Source organism: Cyanistes caeruleus, chromosome 1, assembly GCF_971803275.1.
Source record: "Cyanistes caeruleus chromosome 1, bCyaCae1.hap1.1, whole genome shotgun sequence".
NCBI classification, from domain to species: Eukaryota; Metazoa; Chordata; class Aves; order Passeriformes; family Paridae; genus Cyanistes; species Cyanistes caeruleus.
Genome location: NC_141701.1, coordinates 83548031 through 83569137, shown reverse-complemented (window position 1 = coordinate 83569137; position 21107 = coordinate 83548031). Strand labels below are relative to the sequence as shown.

General features: G+C 45.3%; 1 protein-coding gene across 1 annotated transcript in view; it reads right to left on the bottom strand.

Annotated features, from left to right (window-relative positions):
• The window catches only part of PHLPP1 (PH domain and leucine rich repeat protein phosphatase 1), a 136809-nt gene extending 126801 nt beyond the window's left edge, over positions 1–10008 (bottom strand). The window contains exon 1 of the mRNA XM_086899377.1: positions 8464–10008. Coding sequence (XP_086755503.1) covers positions 8464–9808 — 1345 coding nt within the window. The 5' untranslated portion in view covers positions 9809–10008. The remainder of the gene's footprint in view (positions 1–8463) is intronic.
• Positions 10009–21107: the final 11099 nt, after the last annotated feature.

Here is a 21107-nt window from a genome sequence, read left to right as displayed (position 1 = left end):
TTAATCTCAGCAACTGAAGGTGCCTGAATCACAGGTTTTGTTCTTCCCTCAATGCTGCATCTACATTCTCTCCTCCCCAGAGCACATATTCAGAAAAGGAGTGGCCTGCTACTTATCTTAATTACAGGTCTTACTATCTCTTTCTCCTTGGACACAAAGCTTCATAAATCGAACAAACAGGAAGAGAAACTGCATTCAGATTACATAATGAGGTTTATGTAAATTGCACCTACAGCCTAGGGTCCTGAACTTCAAAGGCATTCCAGCTCCTCGTTACCCCCTGGACCAAGGCCCATTGTTTTGTCTTTATTTAAATAAGTTGGCATGGCATTTGGAGTGCTCTGAGATGAGAAGAACTGGTTCAAGTAGCTTTTATGGGGTTTTGAGAATTATGACTACAATCCAGAGCATAGTAAAATTGGAGATTCCTGTTGCCACTGCACAAGACCAAGAACAATTAATACCCTGCAGATGCACAAATTTACCTCTGGCCTACAAAAGCACATTGAGTTAAATTCAAAAAATCTTGCCCACTTACACAATTCTCATTTTCCTTCTACCAAGAACTAAACTAGATAAAACTGGAGAGAAATATTCCCTGAAACTCAGTATTTTGCATCAATATGTAAATAGTTATTCTTAGCTGTCAAATCGAGGAACACACAGCTAGTTGAGCAGTGAGTATTTTCAGCATCCCTCCAAATAAGTCAAAGCCAGCTGGAAGAAATTTTACTTCCCTATCGACAGAAAAAGCTTCAAATAATAGTATGCTACGTGGTGAAATTAAATTACTTCACTCCAGGAGGTCTTTCTTCCTGATTTTACAGTTGTCATTTTTAAATGTAATGTCCTCCAAATAACAGTTTTTGCCCACTGAATAACGGGGGGATGGAGCTGGAAGGGGGTACAAAACCCGCAAGAGATTACGTACCATTGCCTTTATTTCACATGTTTAACCACATCCATGGGAGCAGGAAATCTCAACCATCAGATCCCAAGGCCAGAACTAGCTAGCAAGCTAACCAGGGAAGCAAAAGCAAAAAAATGGTTGGGGCAACTGGCATAAAGAACTTGGACTATCCATTTATGCAACTAAATGATTTTATCTGACAGTGGCAGTGAGTACAGAGGGCCCTGGTGACCACATCCATGGTGAATAACAGACAAGACCCCAACGGGGATTCCTGACCATGCCCTCTTTAAAAAAAACAAAAAACAAACACCACAGTGGCTATGCCAGCACAGACACCACAGAAAACCAGTTCTACCATTCATTTTGCCAACCTGAAATCCTGAACGGAACTTCAGCAAAACACAGTATTGTTATTCATTTAAAACCCACATACATCCCTCTGTGATGGTACAACAGCTGCTGCATTCCAAACAGTAAGTAATGTTTTTTCTTCATGTCAACAGTTTATCATATAGCACACATATGATGAAAAGTAAACTAAGAGCTAAATAAAATATATCATAAATAGTAATACTTAAGTTTAAAATTCTCAGATACCTAAGGTGACTTCAGTATGTAACAGCAATCAGTGGGAAAACGTTCAATCCAATTTTGCCACAAGTTATTTTTAGAAAGTGGTATCTATGTTAAGATACCACAGTGGATAAATGCCAGACTAATTGAAAAAAAACAACTAATCTACAACGAATACTGGTTATTTTCTAGTGAAAAATGTGCAGATTATTCACAAAAAAAAAGGCAATGCTACAGCTAATTCAACTGTCCAGAAAAGCTATTTGAGGACAAAAGTTACACAAGGAATAAAACACGGCACTTTGGAATGAAGCACAAAACTGAAAAATCTAGAATTTTCACAGACATTTTCTGCCATACAATTTATAGACCTTAACCTATACACAATTCTGACACTATTATGCAGTTGTAATTTTAACAAGTTTCCAATCTCTCAGATGATTGTCATAATTAAGATATCATTGTTTGGGTTTTTTTAAATGAGGACCACTGTTCTCCTATGATGTTCTTAAATATCCTGTGAAGGGCTTAGTGTTTCAGAATTCCTGTCTTAGAGCCAAATATAGTAAAAGTTAAGACACATTCATTTTTTGGTGAGTTTAAAACTTTTTAGTTGCTTATGAAAGTTGGTTACATTTCTCTTAAACACCTCAGAGAAATAAAAACTAAGCTGGAATCACATGGCAAAGGCAGTGAAGTTTACAAACCTGAAGGTATTTTGGTACACTCCACCCCATCCTTTTTACTTGGGTTAAGTTTCCCTACACAAACTGCAACTGACATGAAGCATCAAGATCTATTCCATTTGAATACACACAGACAAAATATTTTACCAAAATACCCTCAAAGTTAACTACAGAATTCAGTTTTCTGCATTTCAGAATATAGTTATTACAGAGCTACTCCAGACAAACGGCTTCCCAGAGTACAAATCCTCATTTGAGCAAAAGTTCTAAAATAGAGCAATGAAACTGACTCAAGGGAAGCTGAAAACAAGTACATAAGTGCTTTGATCTGAACTAAAATGCCAGTGTGCCCCATTCCACAAGCAGTAAAATAATGAAACACTGAAGACTAAGTCAAATTATCTTTGCTTCTGTCCAAGGCAAATAAAGGTCAGGTTTTGGTTTATTTTTCTTTTTTCTCCCTTAAATTAATATACTAGTAGCTTAAATAGTTATTCAAAACGATCACCCCTTAAACACAGAGGGAAATGAAGCTGTAAGGATGTGAGGCACAGGTTCCCTTCAAATTAGAAAGCTAAGTATAAGAAGTAGCAGACTCCAGGACTTCCATCTCTAAACTTGTATTCTATGGAATTCTATATGTATATATTTTTCAAACTGACCTGTCCAAGCAGGTTTTTTTATACATGCCTCTTTTCTACAGGACCACTTAAATAACAAATAAATATCTCTTTACCTTGTTTTATAAAGAGATTTTTTTTAACCATCAAAGCAGGTTTTGATAATCAAGAAGCACGCACCAGTTGCTAACACTGCATTGAATTAATCCTTTATTTTCGTACTATTAAGCAGTACCTTCCCAAGAACCACGCAGTGCTTTAGATGCATAGCAGTCTGTCACTGTCCTAATAGAACAGATGGATGCTTAAATTAGAGAAGGGCTCTTAGGTATATCAGCAATTCCATCATCAAGATGATATTTGTACAGTTTAAAAAAAAGCGGGGGGGGGGGGATAATTGGTAAAAATTGCAAGAGGGACAGTATCAAAATACATTAAGAGAAAAGAAAGGAAAAAGAATGCCATGTTCTGTGCTGCAACAGTGAAGAAATTCAGCTCCTGGATGCACCAAATTAGGCACTACATATTTAGTATAAATAGTAACTGCTATGTACATCACACTAAAATCTCCCGTGTCGGTACTTAACACGTACTTAAGTTATGGATGCTAGCCAGGAGTACAACAGCATTTAAAAGTTGCAAAGACCATTGTACTTAGCAGCTGTCACATACCAAAGCTCAGCTGCGGCTGCACCAGCATTCCAGTACTATCTGCATGGCTGCTCCTTCCAAAGAGCCTGAGAACCCCCCTGGAAAGCTGCCTACATCAGAAAGACCCCATTCCAAAGGAGATAAGCAGGTGGAGCTAGCCAAAGGCAATGCAACCATTTTAAACTTTCCTGCAGAACAGGACTAGAAATGTCATTACCTTGGGACCGACATGGACCAAGCCCAGATTTAAACTGCTTTGTCGCTGAAACGTGAGTTTTCCAAAGAGGAAAATTTTAGGCATTACTTCTCTCTGCAGGAGATGCCAACATATAAATGATTACAAGGCAAAGAATGTTCATCCGAGTCACGTTAAGAAGAAAAAAAGAATCAGGATTATAGCAGCCCTAGGCAGAGGCTGTTTTTCCTTTCGGTTTCAGACAAGTTCACGGAGACCTCTCCTGTCCAGTCACACCTGCAAAAAGACATCCATTCACATTAATGTGAATTAATTCCTTTCATGTTGAAGATATGAGATGTCAGAACTATGTCAAGTACTCCAAAAGCAGCTCTTTAGGGCACAGCTGTTCTCCCACACTCCATAATAAAAAGAGTGTCTCTGGCATGCTTCCCCCCATAACAGCACTTAGTCACCTTAAATCGAGTTTATCAGTGTATTAAATAGCTGAACTGAGTTATTCACCAAGTAGCACAACAAGCAGCCAGCAATTCAATGCATTTCACATAGCTCTGCATTGCACTGCCTCTGGCACCTTCTAAACTAAGCATCTAAAACCATGCTTCCATCCATCTACCTGGAGTCTCTGTATGACCCCAACTACAAGGTGTACTTTTTTTAAAGAAGGCAAGCAAACACAATTGCTCAGAGCACTGCAACTGATCCTGACACAAGATCTTTCCCCCCCCACCCTTTTTCTTTACTGGACAGAACAACATCCCTTATAACATACTTCAAGACCAAGCTAGATTCATTTTTCTTCACAGCTTTCCAAAAGGCCACGTGAGCCAAAAGGATCTCTTCCCAAATAACATCTGACAGCCAGATGCAAAATTAACACCCTTAATTACATCTGGCATTTCTCAGTATTCTGCCTATAGGCAATCACCTACTGAAAAAGTGATATATTTGATGACACAGGCAGGTGCAGAAGCCCTGTGTCACATTAGGGGGCAGAGAATTTGATGGTGGCCAAGTGCCAGAATCAGAAACAGCATCACCTTTCAGCACTAAAACAAAAAAGCCTCAAACATCTATTGTACTGAACCACTCTTCAAGACCAGGATAGTATTACTCATGCTCCTTGCCATGCAGAAGCTCCAGAGCACAGCATATAATCCCATGCTTATTTTTGATCTAAAACAAATAAGCAGTTTTGCAGTTTTTAATGAGACTGTTGTATTAGCCTGTTTTTCCTTCTACATGCAAATTACCAGGATGTCAAGGCCACTGGGACAACAATTATTTTTACGAAGCAATAAGGAATACTATAACTTGTTTGCAAGAGGTCTTCTGGATCACAGCCACTCTTGAGGTTTTAGGAATAGTTTACAAAGTCTGACCTAATCGGTCTCCCGGCGACAATATCATGACTGTAATTGCACTATGGATTCTTACACAGTTCCATAATTCAGTCACACAGTATCTCAGCAGAAAGCTATTTAACCATGTCCTTTTAAATAGAGATTAAGTATTTCAAACTTTGAGGTTAAATTAAAACATTATCTTTTGTTAAGATAGATTTCAACAGAGATAAAAATTGACATGGCTGACCAATCACTAATGCCCAGTTTTGCTCAAATTGATGATCCAGGAAGTAGGATCAGCCCCTTAAAGGTGTAAGGGATTTTGTTTCAGCGGTGGTGTTATCCATTTAATGCTTAAGAGTCAAGACACTGACAAAATCAACCACATTCACACTCTTAAGGAAGAAAATGAGAGGAGACACCAGAAGAAACATGCACTAACCACATTCTGAAACAAACCAAGGCAATCTACAGGAAGCACTTTTACCTTCTTAGTGTCCCATTTTGGGTTTAAGGGTTTTTAAAAGACCAGATATTTAATTTACAGAATATTTGTGGACTGCTATTTATTAAGAAAACTGTTTTGTCAAAGCAGAAAAAACTGACTCTCTCCAGTTCTCCCAGCAATATTTTTTTTTTAATCTGTGTTTTCCAGATTCCACAACAGGAGAAATTACCAGCCTACAGCAATCACTATAACTATTTGCTATATTGTCATACATGGAATTTGTAATGGTAAGTTTCAGTAGAGTCACCTTCCAGTCTTAAAACCGTCTCTCCTCAAAAATAAAAAACCCCAAAGTCATCACTTTGCTTTCTTCTCTCTCCACTCCAGGGGGATTAGGTGAAAGAATTCCTTTTAGAAGCAATGCAATAAATCCAACCTAGGTTTACGCCATTTCACATCAGTACAAAACCAGTATCACCAAATCCTACTGAGACAGCTTGCAGGAAATTACAGGGATAGAGATGCCATTGGTTCTCTATCCATTGGGACAAGCCAGGCTACTTAAATCAACGAAGTCCTAGGCAAACAGGAAATCACTGTTTTCAAGTTTTCCTTAGGGTATTATCCTGGAGGATCATTTATTAAAAAGGTATTTCTCCTAAGCAAAACACTTAACTTTGGGGCCAAAAAAATTGCTCCCCTTTCCAGCGCAATTTGGTGTGTATTCTTTTTAAGTGTCTCTCCTTCCCTCCCTTTCATCTTTGGGTTGTGTGTGTATAAAATAAGGAAGCAGAGAGAACTTGCCAAGACGGTTACATAAAATCAGTATGATTACATGTCAGTAATATTTTCTTAGCTGTTTTTGGCTGGTCTGGTACCTTAGATGCTGCAACCTTTCTGTTACAAGCACCTGATCACAGGTGTTTTAGATGTTGCTCACAGATCCTCTCAAAGAGATAAGGATTTCAAAAAACGCTGCACTTTTGAAGTACAGAGGCATACTTATTAGCATATGAACTTGCATAAGAAATTTGCATTAATTTAATCCTATGTATGCTCACAGAAATACCTTTCTATCCAGTAGTTTTGCACAAGGAAGTCTAAAATGTATGAGCTACGTTAGCAGTCAAGTTGAGACACTGAAATAGAACAGAGTTGGAAGATCCTCATTTAGCATGTATAATTAATAATTTAATGCATTAAAACTACATGCAAACAGGCTTAACTGTGTGTAAGACTTCACTATGTTTCCTGATTGTGTTTTCTTTAGAAGGCATCCTGTTAGAAAAGGAGGCACACAGCTGTCCCAATTTAAAACACGTGTGTGCATCCCCATTTAATGGCGGGGTGGGACTGGAAATAAAAGAAGCAACAACCCTCCCAGATCACCTGCTGACTTCCATCCTCAAAAGCAGGCAAAGAAACACAAAAGACCACAATCATCATCTGAAAAAAGTAAAGTACTTTAGGCTACTTTTTAACCCAAATGCATCTAACCTATTTGTGTCAATTCCTTTAACAAATACTACTTTTGCACTCGTTATGCCAGGGTCATTGTACAACCAAAAAATCTGAAGAAAAGCTGAACTGACCACTTGCCACCACTCCCACATTCTCTTCTGAATAAAGAAGGGCACTTATCCAGCGAACTGTTCTTCCCACCCCACCATTACCAACTCCATTTGACATTCAGCAGAATTCACTCAAAAAGAATCTCTGTATTTTTCAGAGTTAAAGCACTGAATTCTCACAGTTCATTGAAGGACCATTCTGCTCCACCAACCCAGCAAGGGGATGGATGACATGTGCTACTCTGATAGCATGACTTCATCTCGGGGTATCACATTTACCTGTTTCACAGGAAAATTTACAAGGTATTTGAATGTATACTTGGACACTAAACAATGTCTTATTTTTGAAGAGATGTACAGGATAGTTAAAACCCAAGAAGTTCCGAGATTATAGCAAGTCTTTTACACAAAACAACTCAACTGACACACAAAGTATTTTTAAACCTCCCTAAAATTGCAGAAGGTTGCATAATTAAAACGTGGGAGCTAACTTTTCCACCCAACACTCTCCAAATTCTGTACTGTATGTTGTAACAGCAAAACTGCATTACAGAGCTTCTCCCTTTTCATTATAAAGCTTTTGACCACCGCGCTTCCAAAGACCGTGACCTGCGCCTCCCTACTTCTCTCGCTTACTGCCCTCAGTCTCTCGGTGAAGTCCCACCACTCTAACGGGAAAAACTGATGCCAACAACGCGGAGAGCCAAGCGCACGGTTCTGTTTGCAGGAATGCACCGCTCTCAGCTCGGGCTGAGCGCGCCCTGTCCGGCTGTAACCCATTTCAGGAGCAAGAGCTGCGCGGGGCTTCCCCCTTGGGAGCCAGCCGGCCGTGCCCTCGGCTCTGCGATGGGGCGGGCTCGGCGCTCCCCGGAGCGAGCACACGGCTCCACTGAACTGTGAGCGAGCTGCCGGCATCCCGCAAACATTTGGAACAAACAGCCTTCGACCTCCCGTGCCCGGCAGCGGCACCGATGCAATTCCTCGTCACTAGGGAAAGCAGTAGTAGATTAAGGCTGATTTAACCTCGGACACCCGGTGCCGCTGAACGGGAAAACAACACAAGCACGACCTCCATTACCGAGGCGCTGAAGGAAGGGGAGGCTGCCCTGGGCACAGCGCTAGAGCAGCCTGGGCGCCGCTGACATCGCGGCTTCTCTCGGCAGCCGGCTCGGGGCAACGCTTCCCGCCGCCGCCGCCGGGGACCTCCCGGCACGGCCCTCCCCGGCACGGAGACACCCGCGGGCCGCCTTCCCCGTGACAGGGGACAGCCCCGGGCCGCCTTCCCCGTGACAGGGGACAGCCCCGGGCCACATTCCCCGTGACAGGGGACAGCCCGGCGCAGGAGCAGCGCCCAGCCGCCCGCACGCCCTCCACTCACCCCGGCACCCGCCGCGCCACAACCGGGGCGGTGGGCGCGGCTCCCGCCCCTTCCCCACGGTCGCCCCCCGGCCCCGCTCACCGGCGTAGAAGCGGATGAGGCAGCCGGTCTCCGAGTCCATGCCCTCCTCCTGCACCCGCCACAGGTCCCGGAAGCCCAGCTGGGAGAGGTAGTCGTTCTGGATCTGCAGCGGCTTCTCGTGGGCCTCCAGCCGCCGGCTGGTCTCCCCGTGCAGCTGTACGTACAGGGCGGGCGGCCCCGCTGGCTGCTCCCGCCCGCCGGCCGCGCCCGCCGGCACCCCCACTGCCCGCCCCGGGGGCAGCTCCGCCGGGCAGGGGGGGCCCCGGCCCGCACCTGCTTCTTCCACCCCGTCGGGGGGCGCCGGCTCCACCTCCAGCTCGTCCGAAGAGGACGAGCCACCGCCGCCGCCGCTGCTGTAGGGGTCCAGCCGGTCGGAAACGCTTTCGGCACTGGGGCTGAAGCTCTCGGTGTCGGAGCCGGTCGGCCCCAGCTCCCCCAGCAGGGAGGGACAGGAGAGCGGCGGCCCCGCAAGGTACAGTTCGGCCGGCGGCGCCCCGGGGCTGAAGTCGGAGGGCGCCGTGCTCGGCCGGCCGCCGGCCAAGTCGCTCTCCTCGGCGCCGCTGCACAGCGGCAGGCGGTCGGGCCGCGCCGCTTCCCCGCAGCCTCCTCCGGACAGCCCGCTCCGCGTCCCCCGCCGGCTCCTGAGCTTCTCGTCCGGCTGCGGCCGCAGCCCCTCGGCCGCGGGCTCGGGCGTCGCCTCGGCGGGGCCCGCCGGCGGCTCGGGCGGGGGTTGCGGCGGCGGCGCTCCCGCCTTGCCCAGCACTCGCACCACGCTGCTGCCGCCCCGGTGGCCGAGCTGCTGCAGCCGGGCGGCCACCTCGGCCGCCGTGGTCTCCAGGGTGCAGAGCACCGGCCGCAGGTAACAGTTCATGTGCCGCTCGTAGACGTGGACGCAGCCCCGCTGCAGGTCTCGCCGCACCCAGTCCCGCTCCGGGGGCTGCAGGGGCTGCAGCTGCCGGGGCGGCTTCAGCAGCAGCAGCGCCTTCCTGTCCAAGCTGCGGGTGCCCAGCGAGGGGGCCGGGGCGCCGCCGGCAGAGGGGGAGGCGGCGGAGAGGTTCCTCTTCAACCTCCCCCGCCGCAGGAGCAGGGAGTTAGCGCTGCCGGCCCCGCCGGGGGCCGCCGGAGTCCCGCTGGCCGCCAGCGCCGCGGGAGGAGCGAAGCCGCCGGCTCCCCCTCGCCTCCGCCGCGGGCCGCCGGCTGCTTTGCCGTCCAGCTGCCCGCCACCGCCCGACGGCTCCGCACCGCTCTCCGCCTGACTCCTCCTGCCCGGGGAGCCGCTCTCCGGCTCCCCCCGCCCGCTTCCCGCCGCCGGGGCTTCTGCCGCTCGCTGCTGCGCGGGCTCCATCGCCCGCGGGGCCGGGGATGCCGCCGCCGCCGCCGCCGCCCTGCTGGGAGCGCCGCTCGGCGCGGCGCGGGGGGGCCGAGCGGAGCGCGGCGCCGCGTCCCGGGGGTGGGAGGGATTACGTAGCAGCCGCGGGAAGCATTCCGCCGGTGCCCGGCTCAGTCCCGCTGCCCGGCTGTCGCCAGCGCCATTAGAGAGGGAGGGAGGCGAGGAGCGAGCGATCCCGCCGCCGTCCGCCGCTCCCCGCGCGCGCGCGGCTCATGAATATTAACCAGCCCACGGGGAGCGAGGGAGGCTCGCGAGGGTGACGCCACCGCTCGCGCGGCGGGGCGGGGCCTCGCCGATAAACACAGCGTGACTCCCAGCCGGCCCGGGCGGCGCGCGGGGGCCGCTGGGAGCTGTAGTTCCGCGGCTGCCGCAAGTCCCGGCAGTCCCGCGGCTTCCCGCCGGCCCCGGGGACCGCGCAGGCTCCGGGCGGGAGCGCGCGCGGGACGCGCTGGAAGCGTCGCCGCTTCCCTGCGCTGGCCTGGGGGGTGTCGCGTGCCGCCCCTCACGGCACGGGGCTGAATCCTTGTTAAAATTGTTCCACGACTTTCTCCCGCGCTCCCCGTGTTTATGTTCCTTGGGTCTGGTCAGAGGGTTTGGCAGGTCCAATGGCCGCACTCAACCGCGTTCTTCCCGTTGGCTGCCTCGGCGCAGAACCCAAGCAGCGAGCTCTGACAGCCTTCCCCCCCTGAAGAGGGAGATGATTTCTCCAGATCCAAGATGGAGAGAGACATGGAAGTGTGGGTGGAAACATATATGTATATCTATATTCGCGCACATACCGTAAAGAGAGCTGCTTTGTGAGTAGACGCAGAGAAGGTTTCAGTGCCATTAGTCTGTCATTGTGTTTCAGGGATTAAACCTACGCGAGATGCCTACTTGTGGAAAATTGCTGAGAAACAGCCATTAAATAAAAACATTTTTTTAAAAAAAAACGCATCCCATGATTTAAAACAAATTACTGAAAAGGAAAATTAGATACATTCAATTAGCAGTGTAAACGTGTGTTTTTATACTGCAAGGACACCATACAATGGAATTCGGAGAAATCTCTTATGCTCCTGGAGATGTTTTAGCTGAGTAATGCCTGCTGGATGGGGCTGTAACTGCCTGAGATCTCTCCTTTTTAATACATTTTGTAAAATCACAGCAAAGCATCTTGCCAGATATTCATGAAAAACGCAATAGACTGCAATAAATTGGGAGTTCTGAGCAATTGACCAGTTACATCAATATTAGGGGAGATAAATCATCACCAAGAGCCCTGAGATAAACTCTTGGCAAAACATCATTTTTAGCTGGTCGGTCTTTTTAGTGCACACATGTACTATATGAACTCAGAAATAAGACAGAACCATAATAAAATTAAGGTTTACCTCTCCTAATAAAGCATTTCTCCACATTTACACATTACTGTGTTCATACCGCATAGAAGCAGATGAAACAGGGCACAGAAAACAGTTATTCCCCAAAGAATTTACAATGGAATCATGTAGCTGCCTTTTAAAAGTTTTTTGTAACAACAGAGCTGATGTTTACTGTGGGTGAAAACCATCCACTTTCCAAACAGAACAATCTGAAAATTAACTGGTCTAATTGTGGTGTTTGTGCCGAGCCATATCAAGAGCTGCAGTCACCAGCAGGAACTTCTTTGGAATTCAAGAGCACGAACTGACAGAAGGTGACGGCAGCACTTGGCCATTAAAGACTTAAACTGGTGCCCAAAACCTCCTCTGACAGCAGCGACACGCAGCAGAAATCAGAACTGAGTAGATGAGCTGGGGTTCTGGCTGTTTGATACATTCTGGTTTATTTCTACTGCTTTGCACCACCCTTGTGCCACCTACTTCACAGAGGTTACACCAGGTCCCCTGATTTAAATGTGTGAGAGAAATGTTCTACATGCAAACACGCACAGACACAAAGACACACGCTCAGGAGACGGCAGGCTCTAGGGACATTATTTTTAGTGATGATTCTCCAAATGTTTCTAGCAAATAGTTTCCAGCCCTTCTCTTCTTTGGTGGGAGTGGCGAGAGAGATTTACCTTTCTCAAACTGTTCAAATACCTGAATGCTCATCCACACACAGGAAAGGTCCAGAACACAGAACCAAGGAGGAGTCTCCTGGGGCTTCCAGTTTTCCCCCTTGTGGCTACATGTACGTACATGTGGCTATCATGTACATGATGCTGCATTGTACATGCTAGTGACATCCCCCTAACACAGCAGATAAACAAGCTGAACATCAGTTTGAACTGAGCTCAGCTGATTTGTCCTCTGCCCTAACTGGAAGACTGTCTCAGGGCCACCTTGTCCTCCCTGTTGGGAAATCCCTTCCAGTTTTCAGCCTGAATTTTACACATGGGTAGTCTATGCACGTTTGCTCACATGCCAGCATTGCATTGCCCTTTGATTCAAATAGCTGCCGTGCTTTTTTTTTTAACTCCAGAGCCTTTACCCCAAGGGGCTTAAAAGCAGCAGCAGTATTCCCTGGCAGGCTTTGTTTTCTCTCTTGGGTAGACTTAAACACACTCTTGTTGTGTCCTCTGAGGAGATAATTCCCATAGCGTAAGAGCACACAGTTAAGGCTGTTTGGACAGCCTTGGGCCAGATCCTCCATGGGGTGGACTAGTTGATATCCACAGCTCTGGATTTTCCCTGCAAGTCCACACGGAGCAGCCGTCATCTGCAGTACAACTCAGAGAAGTGGCCGGGGACTGAGCTGACCTTGCTCTCCCTCTTGCCAGACTAACTCACTGCTGCCAGCAGCCCTACTCATGAACGGCTTTATGCAATTAAAAAAACAAAAATAGTACTGAAGTCGTGATGGGGGGGAAGTTGTTGGACTTATCTCTGCCCTGTGAAATTTGTTCAGGAGCAGAAGGCTGCAGTGAGGCTCCCAGCATCCTATGAGCCCCGAGCTGAGCTGTGAGAAGAAAAGGGAGCGTGCGGTCGATTTTCATACTTTGCTGAATATGAAGGCGGCAGTTTCTGTAGTGGCCTAGCACTTCCAAATGTTAGCAGTATCCAGCATGGTTATTTTTGCATAAATGTTCAGGGAAGTGTGCTTGAAATCTCTAAGTATATGCATATTTAAATTGAACTCTCCAGCTCATGAGAAAGCTCTGCTATTTTCCAGTATCTCATATACACTCTTAAACTTTCCTGAAATTGTGAATTTTGATAGGGATTAGCTGGTGTTGTCAGACATGGGAATGGAGTTTATGAAATTGATGTTTGACAGGATGAAGTAGAAGGGTGAAATACACATTTCCATTTTCTAAAGTTGGATTGATGACAGCTGTTTCGGAGACAGGTAAAATGGAACAGGGTGGTTTACAATCTGCAGTTTTCTGACCAGACTTGGGAGATCTTGAGGAGGAGTTTTCTGATTACAGGAGTTTGGCAACAAAAAATGAGGGAATAAAAAGTAATTTATCAGAGACTACTATCAATTACTCCATACCAGAACTCTTTATACTAAATGAACAAATTATACACTCACACACACAGGTGCAGGAAAATGCCAGAAGGTCTTGAAACCACAAGAAGACTTTTGAGGACAGCGTTACATCCCGAGGTACCAGACCTTCTCTGAAATCCTCATAGAGGCTGGATCTGTTGTGATCTTCACTGTCTACATTTCTGCTGGCAGCTGCTATGGCTACAGCAGGAGGCATCAGGCTCCGTACACATCCCCAGAGCTGACTGAGTAACTGCAGTGGTGCTTGGAGTGTGTTAATTCCTGCTCAGCCTCTTCTGAAATCTGCCTCCCCCAATTCTCAGATTCCTTTAAAGCCCTTAGGGATACACTGCTGTTATTAGATGTTTCTACAAGGGAGGGGACAGATTATGGGCATCAGCTGATGTCTGTGGTTTTCCTTACTCTTTCATTGTGAATGTAGAAGAGAGGACCAGGTCCAGCTTTGATTATATTGCTGCCAGCAGTCAGTTCTATTCTGTTCTGTTCTTTGTTAGCATTATACCCCTTCATTTCTGGTAGCATCTTGGTTTAGCTACGGTTAATGTCCGCTGCAGTGGGATAGTAAACAGCTTTTGTAGACTCAGTGTTACCATAAACTATACTCAAAGGGATTTAAAAAAAAAAAAAAAATCATATCAAATACACAGTGAATACCCAGTTTCAGTTTTGTTTTCAAAGATATCACTGCAAAATAATCGGCCATCATTAAACAGGAATTGCTTCATCCCTAGTCCTTGACTACAGAAAAAATGACAAGTCAGTTCTGGATCAAAAGCTGAGTGCTGAGAAATGCTAGTGTGGGAAAGATTATATTTATACTTTCTCTGCTATAAGTCATCTTCAATGATGCTGCTAAATGTTCATCTGTGTTTCAAGAAGGTATGAATCACTTTAGTGATTCCAGTGAACATGTGAAGGTGGAGAGGGAGCTTAGAAAGAAAGAATTTGATGTCCTTCAACCCTGCAGAGTGTTAGGGAGCTTACTCAGCTCTCTTCTTTAGTAGTCTGTTTTTGTAGTGAAGAAGAATTTTTCTACAGATGACAAAGCAAGAGACTTATTTCAATGTCAAAGTGCTGAAACAAAAGACATTTGCCACTGTATGCGTAATTCAGAGACCAGGAGATGGATGAGCAAAGGGACAATTTAAAATTAAACATTATAGTAAGAATAACCTTCTTTCTAAAGAGAAATTGACTGTTGTCATATGGAAACTGTTCTCAAAATAGTATTCTATCAGCAGGGATTAATTCCATTTTTCAAAATGGTAGGTATGCACCTGTGCCCTTCATTTGCATTTGCCACTGCCACAGCTATAGGAACAAATTGGATATACATACAACAAGGAACTGAAATTTTATGCTGGTTGCTGCTCCTGCTTTGAACTTGAGCACAAACGTGTGTGCACCTTCTGTGGCAGTTGTACTCATCTCGGTGTGTAAGGCCTTCAGTGTAGTAAGGTATTTAAGATGGTGCTTATATACAGGGAAACTTTTACTTTTTAAAGTGTTCTTCTCTTGAGGATACGATTAAGAACTATTCTTGATCAAGGAAGTTCCCATTACTCAGTGCCTGAATTATAATTTAAAAGCTGTAAGTGATCTTACAGTTGCCCTTTTGTTTATATATGTAGTAACACTCCATTCTTATGACCTAGGAGGTTATTTGTACCTACAGCTCCCTAAATAATTTTCAGCAAGGTTTGAGCTGTATTTCTGATTCCAAAACCACTTCCATATGAGTAATATCAACACTACTACTACATGTTCTTCAGCAGTGCACTTTAAAGCATGTTACAAACAAGAGTGAGTGTAAATATTTTCATAATACGGTGAGAGGAGAAAAGAGGCAAGTACTTTCTTGGCTGCACATTAGACCCCTCTCAAGGTGATAGGCACAAGTCAGACCCCTGTGTTCTGAAAGTGGAGTACCAGGCTGTGAAACTTCCTTCTTGCTGAACTGGAGTCCTGTCCCAGCTCCCTCTGGGCAGAGGGGCAGGACCCAGGTGCAGAATCCCACCATAACTTCAAGTGACAGTGATTCTCACTTGCAGTACTTGGCCACTTGAATTTCAGTTTCTTGGAGAGCTAACCCATATTGTTTTCAGCAAGGCAGGACTTTCCTAGGTCATCAGCAGCGGCATGATGTGGAGATCCTTTGATTACACAAATGTTTCCCGTTGTGACATGCACAGGCTGGGCTCTGTTAGCATTGCAGTTAAACAGTTGGGAGGTGCAGCTTCCTTAGCAAATGTTGGAATTTCTTCTCCAGCACAAACTTCTTGTTCCCATCATATGAAGAAAGAAAGGAAACAGCAGCACCTCCAATGCAGTTCAAGGCACTGAGCAGCTGATCCTGAGTTAACTGTATGGCTGAAAGCCACGTGCAGGGGAAACAAACTTGAGGAAAAGGAACCTCAGCTTTGTTATATGTGGATTGATTATAGGTCTGTGTTATACATACTAGTGTTTTATTAGATACTGTGTTAAAACTAAACCAGTATTTTACAGGTTTTGCTTTTAATTTGTGTTGATACTATTTGCAAAGGCAGACCTTGTAATTGCCAGTAGACTCAGCAACCCTATACACTAATCCTCTTACTTGTCTTCGACTCTTCCATTTTAAGCTATTTGTTTTGTTTATTGCTTTTTTGAAGAAAAAGAGCTTTGCTGCCTGTTAGATATTAATGCACTAAAAGAATCTCTTCCAGAACTTTATAAATCCTTCCTTGTAATTATTTCTTTTTATCTTTCTTCCTCATATGGCGTCTTAAGCCTTTTTTGTTTCAGAGCTCTACAACTCCTCAAGGTACAGTATTCATCACTGCTGATAGAGATGGATTAATGTGGATTCATTAAGCTGCAACCAACACAGTGACTTGAATGTGATGGTTTTACATAATGCCCTAAATAGCATGACTGGCGCATTTGAAGTGACCCAAGAGATTCCAACATTTTTGGTATCAGCTTTTCACGAGGTTAGTCATCTCCCATTAATTCCCTTGTAAATATCTCGGAGGAAGGATACTGTCTGGTGTTTCAAGGCTGTGCATAAAGGCCTTTCATGTGAGACAGAGGATATGTTTCGGCCATACAGCAGGTTTGGCAACAAAGTTGGCTTAGAAAGGTCGTGCCCCTACTCATTTTGCCTCTTCTGCATGGTGTGTTGCCACTCTGGTGTGCCAGGATGAGCACAGACAGCAGGGTAGCAGGGAGCAGCACTGCCAGCAGGGTAATGGGAATGTTCTGCATTAAAACAAATTGTGCCTGAAAAATCTCAGGTATCCCTTCAATCCAGTAAGAATATATCACGTAAATGCAAGTTATTTATTTGTGAATGTCATAAGCACCGAAGTGAGAATAGCACAGGGAAAGCTAAACCCTCAAAATACGTGTTAGTGATGATTTATCCTAGTACAGAGTGCTATCAACAGCTGCATCTATAGTACTTTACTTGAAGTATAAACAAAGATGCACATTATGCCCTTTGAAGGAGCCTGTTTATATTTATTTCTTCAATACCAAAGGTGTCTCTTGTTAAGAGTAAACATAGAAATCCTCCAAGGAAATTAACAAAATAAGGCGTTATACAATTAAAATATTGGCAGGATCAACTTAGAAGTTAATACTAAAATAGCTCACTGTCATTTCTGTGGCTGCCCAGGCACCTCTCAGAAGTGCTTTCAGGAAATCTGTAGGGAACATATCTAAGCTTAGATGAAAATAGGAAAATAACTACATAAGGACTTAAATCTAAGATATTAGGGTTTCGGGTTTTTTTTCCTTCCTTGGCTACTCTAGTGACAAAATGCTCATTGACTTCTAGGCTGGCAGCCATGAACTTGTGTGCAGAATTGCTTTCATGTGCCGTGACAGAAGCACATGAATGTGGCTACCACAGGTGCCTTGGCTTCAGAGCTCCACCCCTCCCTTGCACACTTGCTCAGCCATTCCAGCTATGACTGCGTAGTCACAGGGCTGTGACATGCTGTTGCATGAGATTAAGAGAGTTCCTTGTAATACACTGGAACGATGGGAATGGGCTTGGTATTCATGGGTGAGGCTAAACAAAACTTCCAGGAAAATGAGTCTGTCTTTTCACCGACAGATCATGTGGCTCCCCATAAAGCAACCCACAGTGGGGTCACTGTGATGCCCTGCTCTGTGCTCTCTCAGTCTGTGCAGAAGCTGGCCTGGGACAGTCAGGAAGGGAAGCCATAGGAAAGGGAGAACAGATAATATTTTCGGATCCAGGTGAGACAGAGGTGAAAGCGTGCATTGTTAGCTTTCCAGATGTTGGTCAGAATACACCAAACTACGGTCATGTGTATATACTTGGCATCCAAGCTCTTTCAGAGGCAGCATCATCCTCCTTTTGGCTTTCTAAAGGTATCCTTTGTTGCTTTCTAAGTGACAAGAACAGATCTGAACCCTTTGTGAGTCTCCACCTGTTCTGGTCAGAGCAAGGGCAAAAACCAGGCTCTCCAAACTGATGCAAATTCTCATTGCTAGACTAGAATAAGTTCTTAGTTTTCCCAAATGCATACATGCCCAGGCACTGTCACTGGTAGCATGTTTTCCAAGATATTCAGTGCCTGTGACCTAAGCAGTCTGCAGATCAAGACATGCCTTGGGGTTAAATTTTCATCAGTCTCCTCCTAAGACAGGCGGTGAACCCATTGTGAAAACCCATTGGTGGTCCCCATGCAGTTGGGAAATGCTGTGTTTGAAAGTCAGCCGGATTTTTAGGAACATTGTTTCTGCCAGCAGATACTGATAACCTGCTTTCATAATAGCACAAACTTCACCTTCCAGCAACCTGACACATTTCTTTGCCACACCAAAGAGATCTGTCTTGTGCCAGTAGTGCATCTGGAATGCCATACTGCCAGGAACTAAAGCTTTCCAGCATCCACTTTCTGACCAAAAAAAAAATGGTGTTGCACAGGGTGGAGAGTTTTGTTGCAGAGTTGAACAGGCATACGGATGGAGCTGCCTTGGTAACTGTGACTGTGAGCAATCAGGCTTTTGAAAGAAGCCCAGCATGGTGGGGTTTTCCATGAGGTTGGTCCATAGTCCAGCACACAAAAGCCAGCCAGAGAGCTCTTCTCCACAGCAACTGCAGTCAGGCTGCTGGCCAGGGTTCACATCCGCCACGGCTTAGCACAGCTGGGCTGCAGGCGTTTCTGGGTGATAGCCAAGTATTTTGTGTCCTACCATTCTTGGCTGCCCATTTATATTTTCTTCATAGCAGATCCCAGCATACAAGGAACTTGCAGCAGATTTTTAGGTGACTGTTGGAAACCAATTTATCACATCATTCCCCACATGGTGGCATTGCTTGCAAAAAGTATCCACTGATTCCCAGTGTGTGTTGTTTTGTTCTGAGGTGCTTTAGCCAGAGTCCTGCTGCCTCAAGGGAGAATTTACCACTAGGCATGCTTGCTCCGCTTCACTTACTCTGAGAATGGATGATCCTCCAGATCAGGTGGACCACGGAGGTCGCTGAGATCACCAACAACCCCGCTCAGGAGCTCTCAGGGAAGCTGTGTAGGAACATGAAGAAAGCAGCTACTAGAAAGGCTCTACTGACTCTCCTTCTGTCATCAGTGGTGCAGACCAGCTGTCAGAGGAGTGGTCACACTGCTCTGGAGTCACCATGGAGTGACAGAGGTCAGGCAGGCACCATGACCATCCCTGAAGGGATGCACTGACTGAAGAAAGCCAAGGAATTTGGAAAGCTGCTGTATGAGATGTCTAATGAACACTTCTCCCTACAAAGAGGAAGTGTTGGTAAGTAATGTGCATTACCATGGATGACCTGTGGGCCTCCTCAGGTCATCCTTCCAGGAGCAGGGCGAACGTCAAAGTGAGATCACATCACCCAGGGCCTCGCAGCGCACAGAACCTCAGTGAAGTTCTGGCAGGCTGGAAGTAGCAGGCTGAGTCACTCAGCCAGGAATCAGCTGTCAATGTGGTCGCTGTTGAACGAGTGTAACGACAGATTGTCAAATACCTAAACAAGGGCTGCTTTTTGGCAAGAGTCAAGATATTGAAATGATTTGTAAATCATTTGCAGGATTTCCTACCTACATCTTCTCATCAGCATAAGTGGATTAGACTTCTGGTCCTTCTAAATAGCATCCTGCTGCAAAGGGGTTGTTATCACATGCTTCAAGGAAAGATGAAAGGACAGGGATGGAAGATGGTGTGGGATAGCCAGTCTCAGAAACCTATTCCCAAAACTGCAGTGATTGGAAGCTGGGTTTACCCCAGAAGCATAAGTCCCTTCTAGAGCTCTTGTTGATTTTTATGCATGTATTAGCAGTCCTCTTTTGACTCCTGCTAAGATTTTGGTTGTGATGATACTAGGTAGGAAGGGATTTGGCTGAGTAATTGTATAATAAGCAAAAATTTATTTCCTTTTTATCAGTTTTAAATGTGTTCTTTTTCAATTTAATTGAGTATTCCTTTGTGTTTATACTGTGGAAGGGAAACCAGCAGCGTGTATTTGTGAGTGGATTTGCTGGACAGGGGCTGGGGTTGGTTTCCCACTGCTTCAAACCAGGGGAAATCACAACAGAGTGGAATACACAAATTAAGGGTTCTGGTTAATCAAACTCAGTAATAATTTGGAACAAAGAGAAAGTCTTAGGGGAGTTAGTCCTTACAACACACACATAATTTTTTTCTCTGCCTCCCTTCCCCCTTTCTCTTTCAGGAATGATTCAATACAATATCCTATGAGAAACTTAACAATTTCTTATTGAGCAAGCTAATGGAAGGTATCCCTGCTCATGGCAGGGAGGTTGAAAATAGATGATCTTTAAGGTCCTTTCCAGCCCAAACCATTCTGTTCTTCTATGACTAAAAATCAAGGCAAAAATCAAGGCAAAATCAATCTAACACCTTAACCCTAACGCTTTCTTCCAGTTGGAAACCAGTCACCAGAACATCCCTTATTAAAGGGCCTAATTAAGTATGATGCCTTTTTCTTTCTTGTAACAGTTATTGGAAAACAACCCAAGCAATGTCTTTGTTATATTTTTGCTGAGAAAGTTCCTTCTTTGGCAGGGGAAGGGTAATTGTGATAGCAAGCTGCTTCTGTTCCCAAATTCCCTGATGTGCTGGGGTCATGTTGCATATTTGCACTCTGCTTTAACAAGGAACAACAACACAGACAGAAGGGCTTATTTTTGGTGTCACTACATTTAGAGCAGATGTTATAGGCTCAATTATCCTGGTACTTCAGCTGTAACATTGCATTATTCTCTAAGCTCCATATCTTTGGCTGAAATTGTTTTGTTGGAAGCCACTGCTTTCTGAAAGCTGGTGCTTCTGCTCCTCCACTTAGTATAGCCTGACGGCTACCTCCAGTAAGCAAATTTATCATTTTGGATTGCTTCTGCACCGTAGCTACAAATCACATTGAATGTACTGCTGAACAAAACAGGTTTTATAATGTGGAGCATCTGCCCATTATAAGAATATCCAGCATTTTAATGCAGAATCATTAGTCACAGAGAGTAAATTGATAGGGTATCAAGTTCTGCGTATTTCAGTCACAGTTCAAAAAAATCCTACTTGTATAATGCAGGAATATTCTGTGTTCAGCATCCTCATAGTATAGTTGAGTATCTCCATATATAACAATGTTGTGAAACAGAAAGGCACATCCTGAAGCTCCTGAATCACAGCCTTGAAATGCAGCATGACAATTATTTCATTTCGAGGCCAATGGTGATGAGCTCTGTCAGCCTGGCAAGTAATAAGA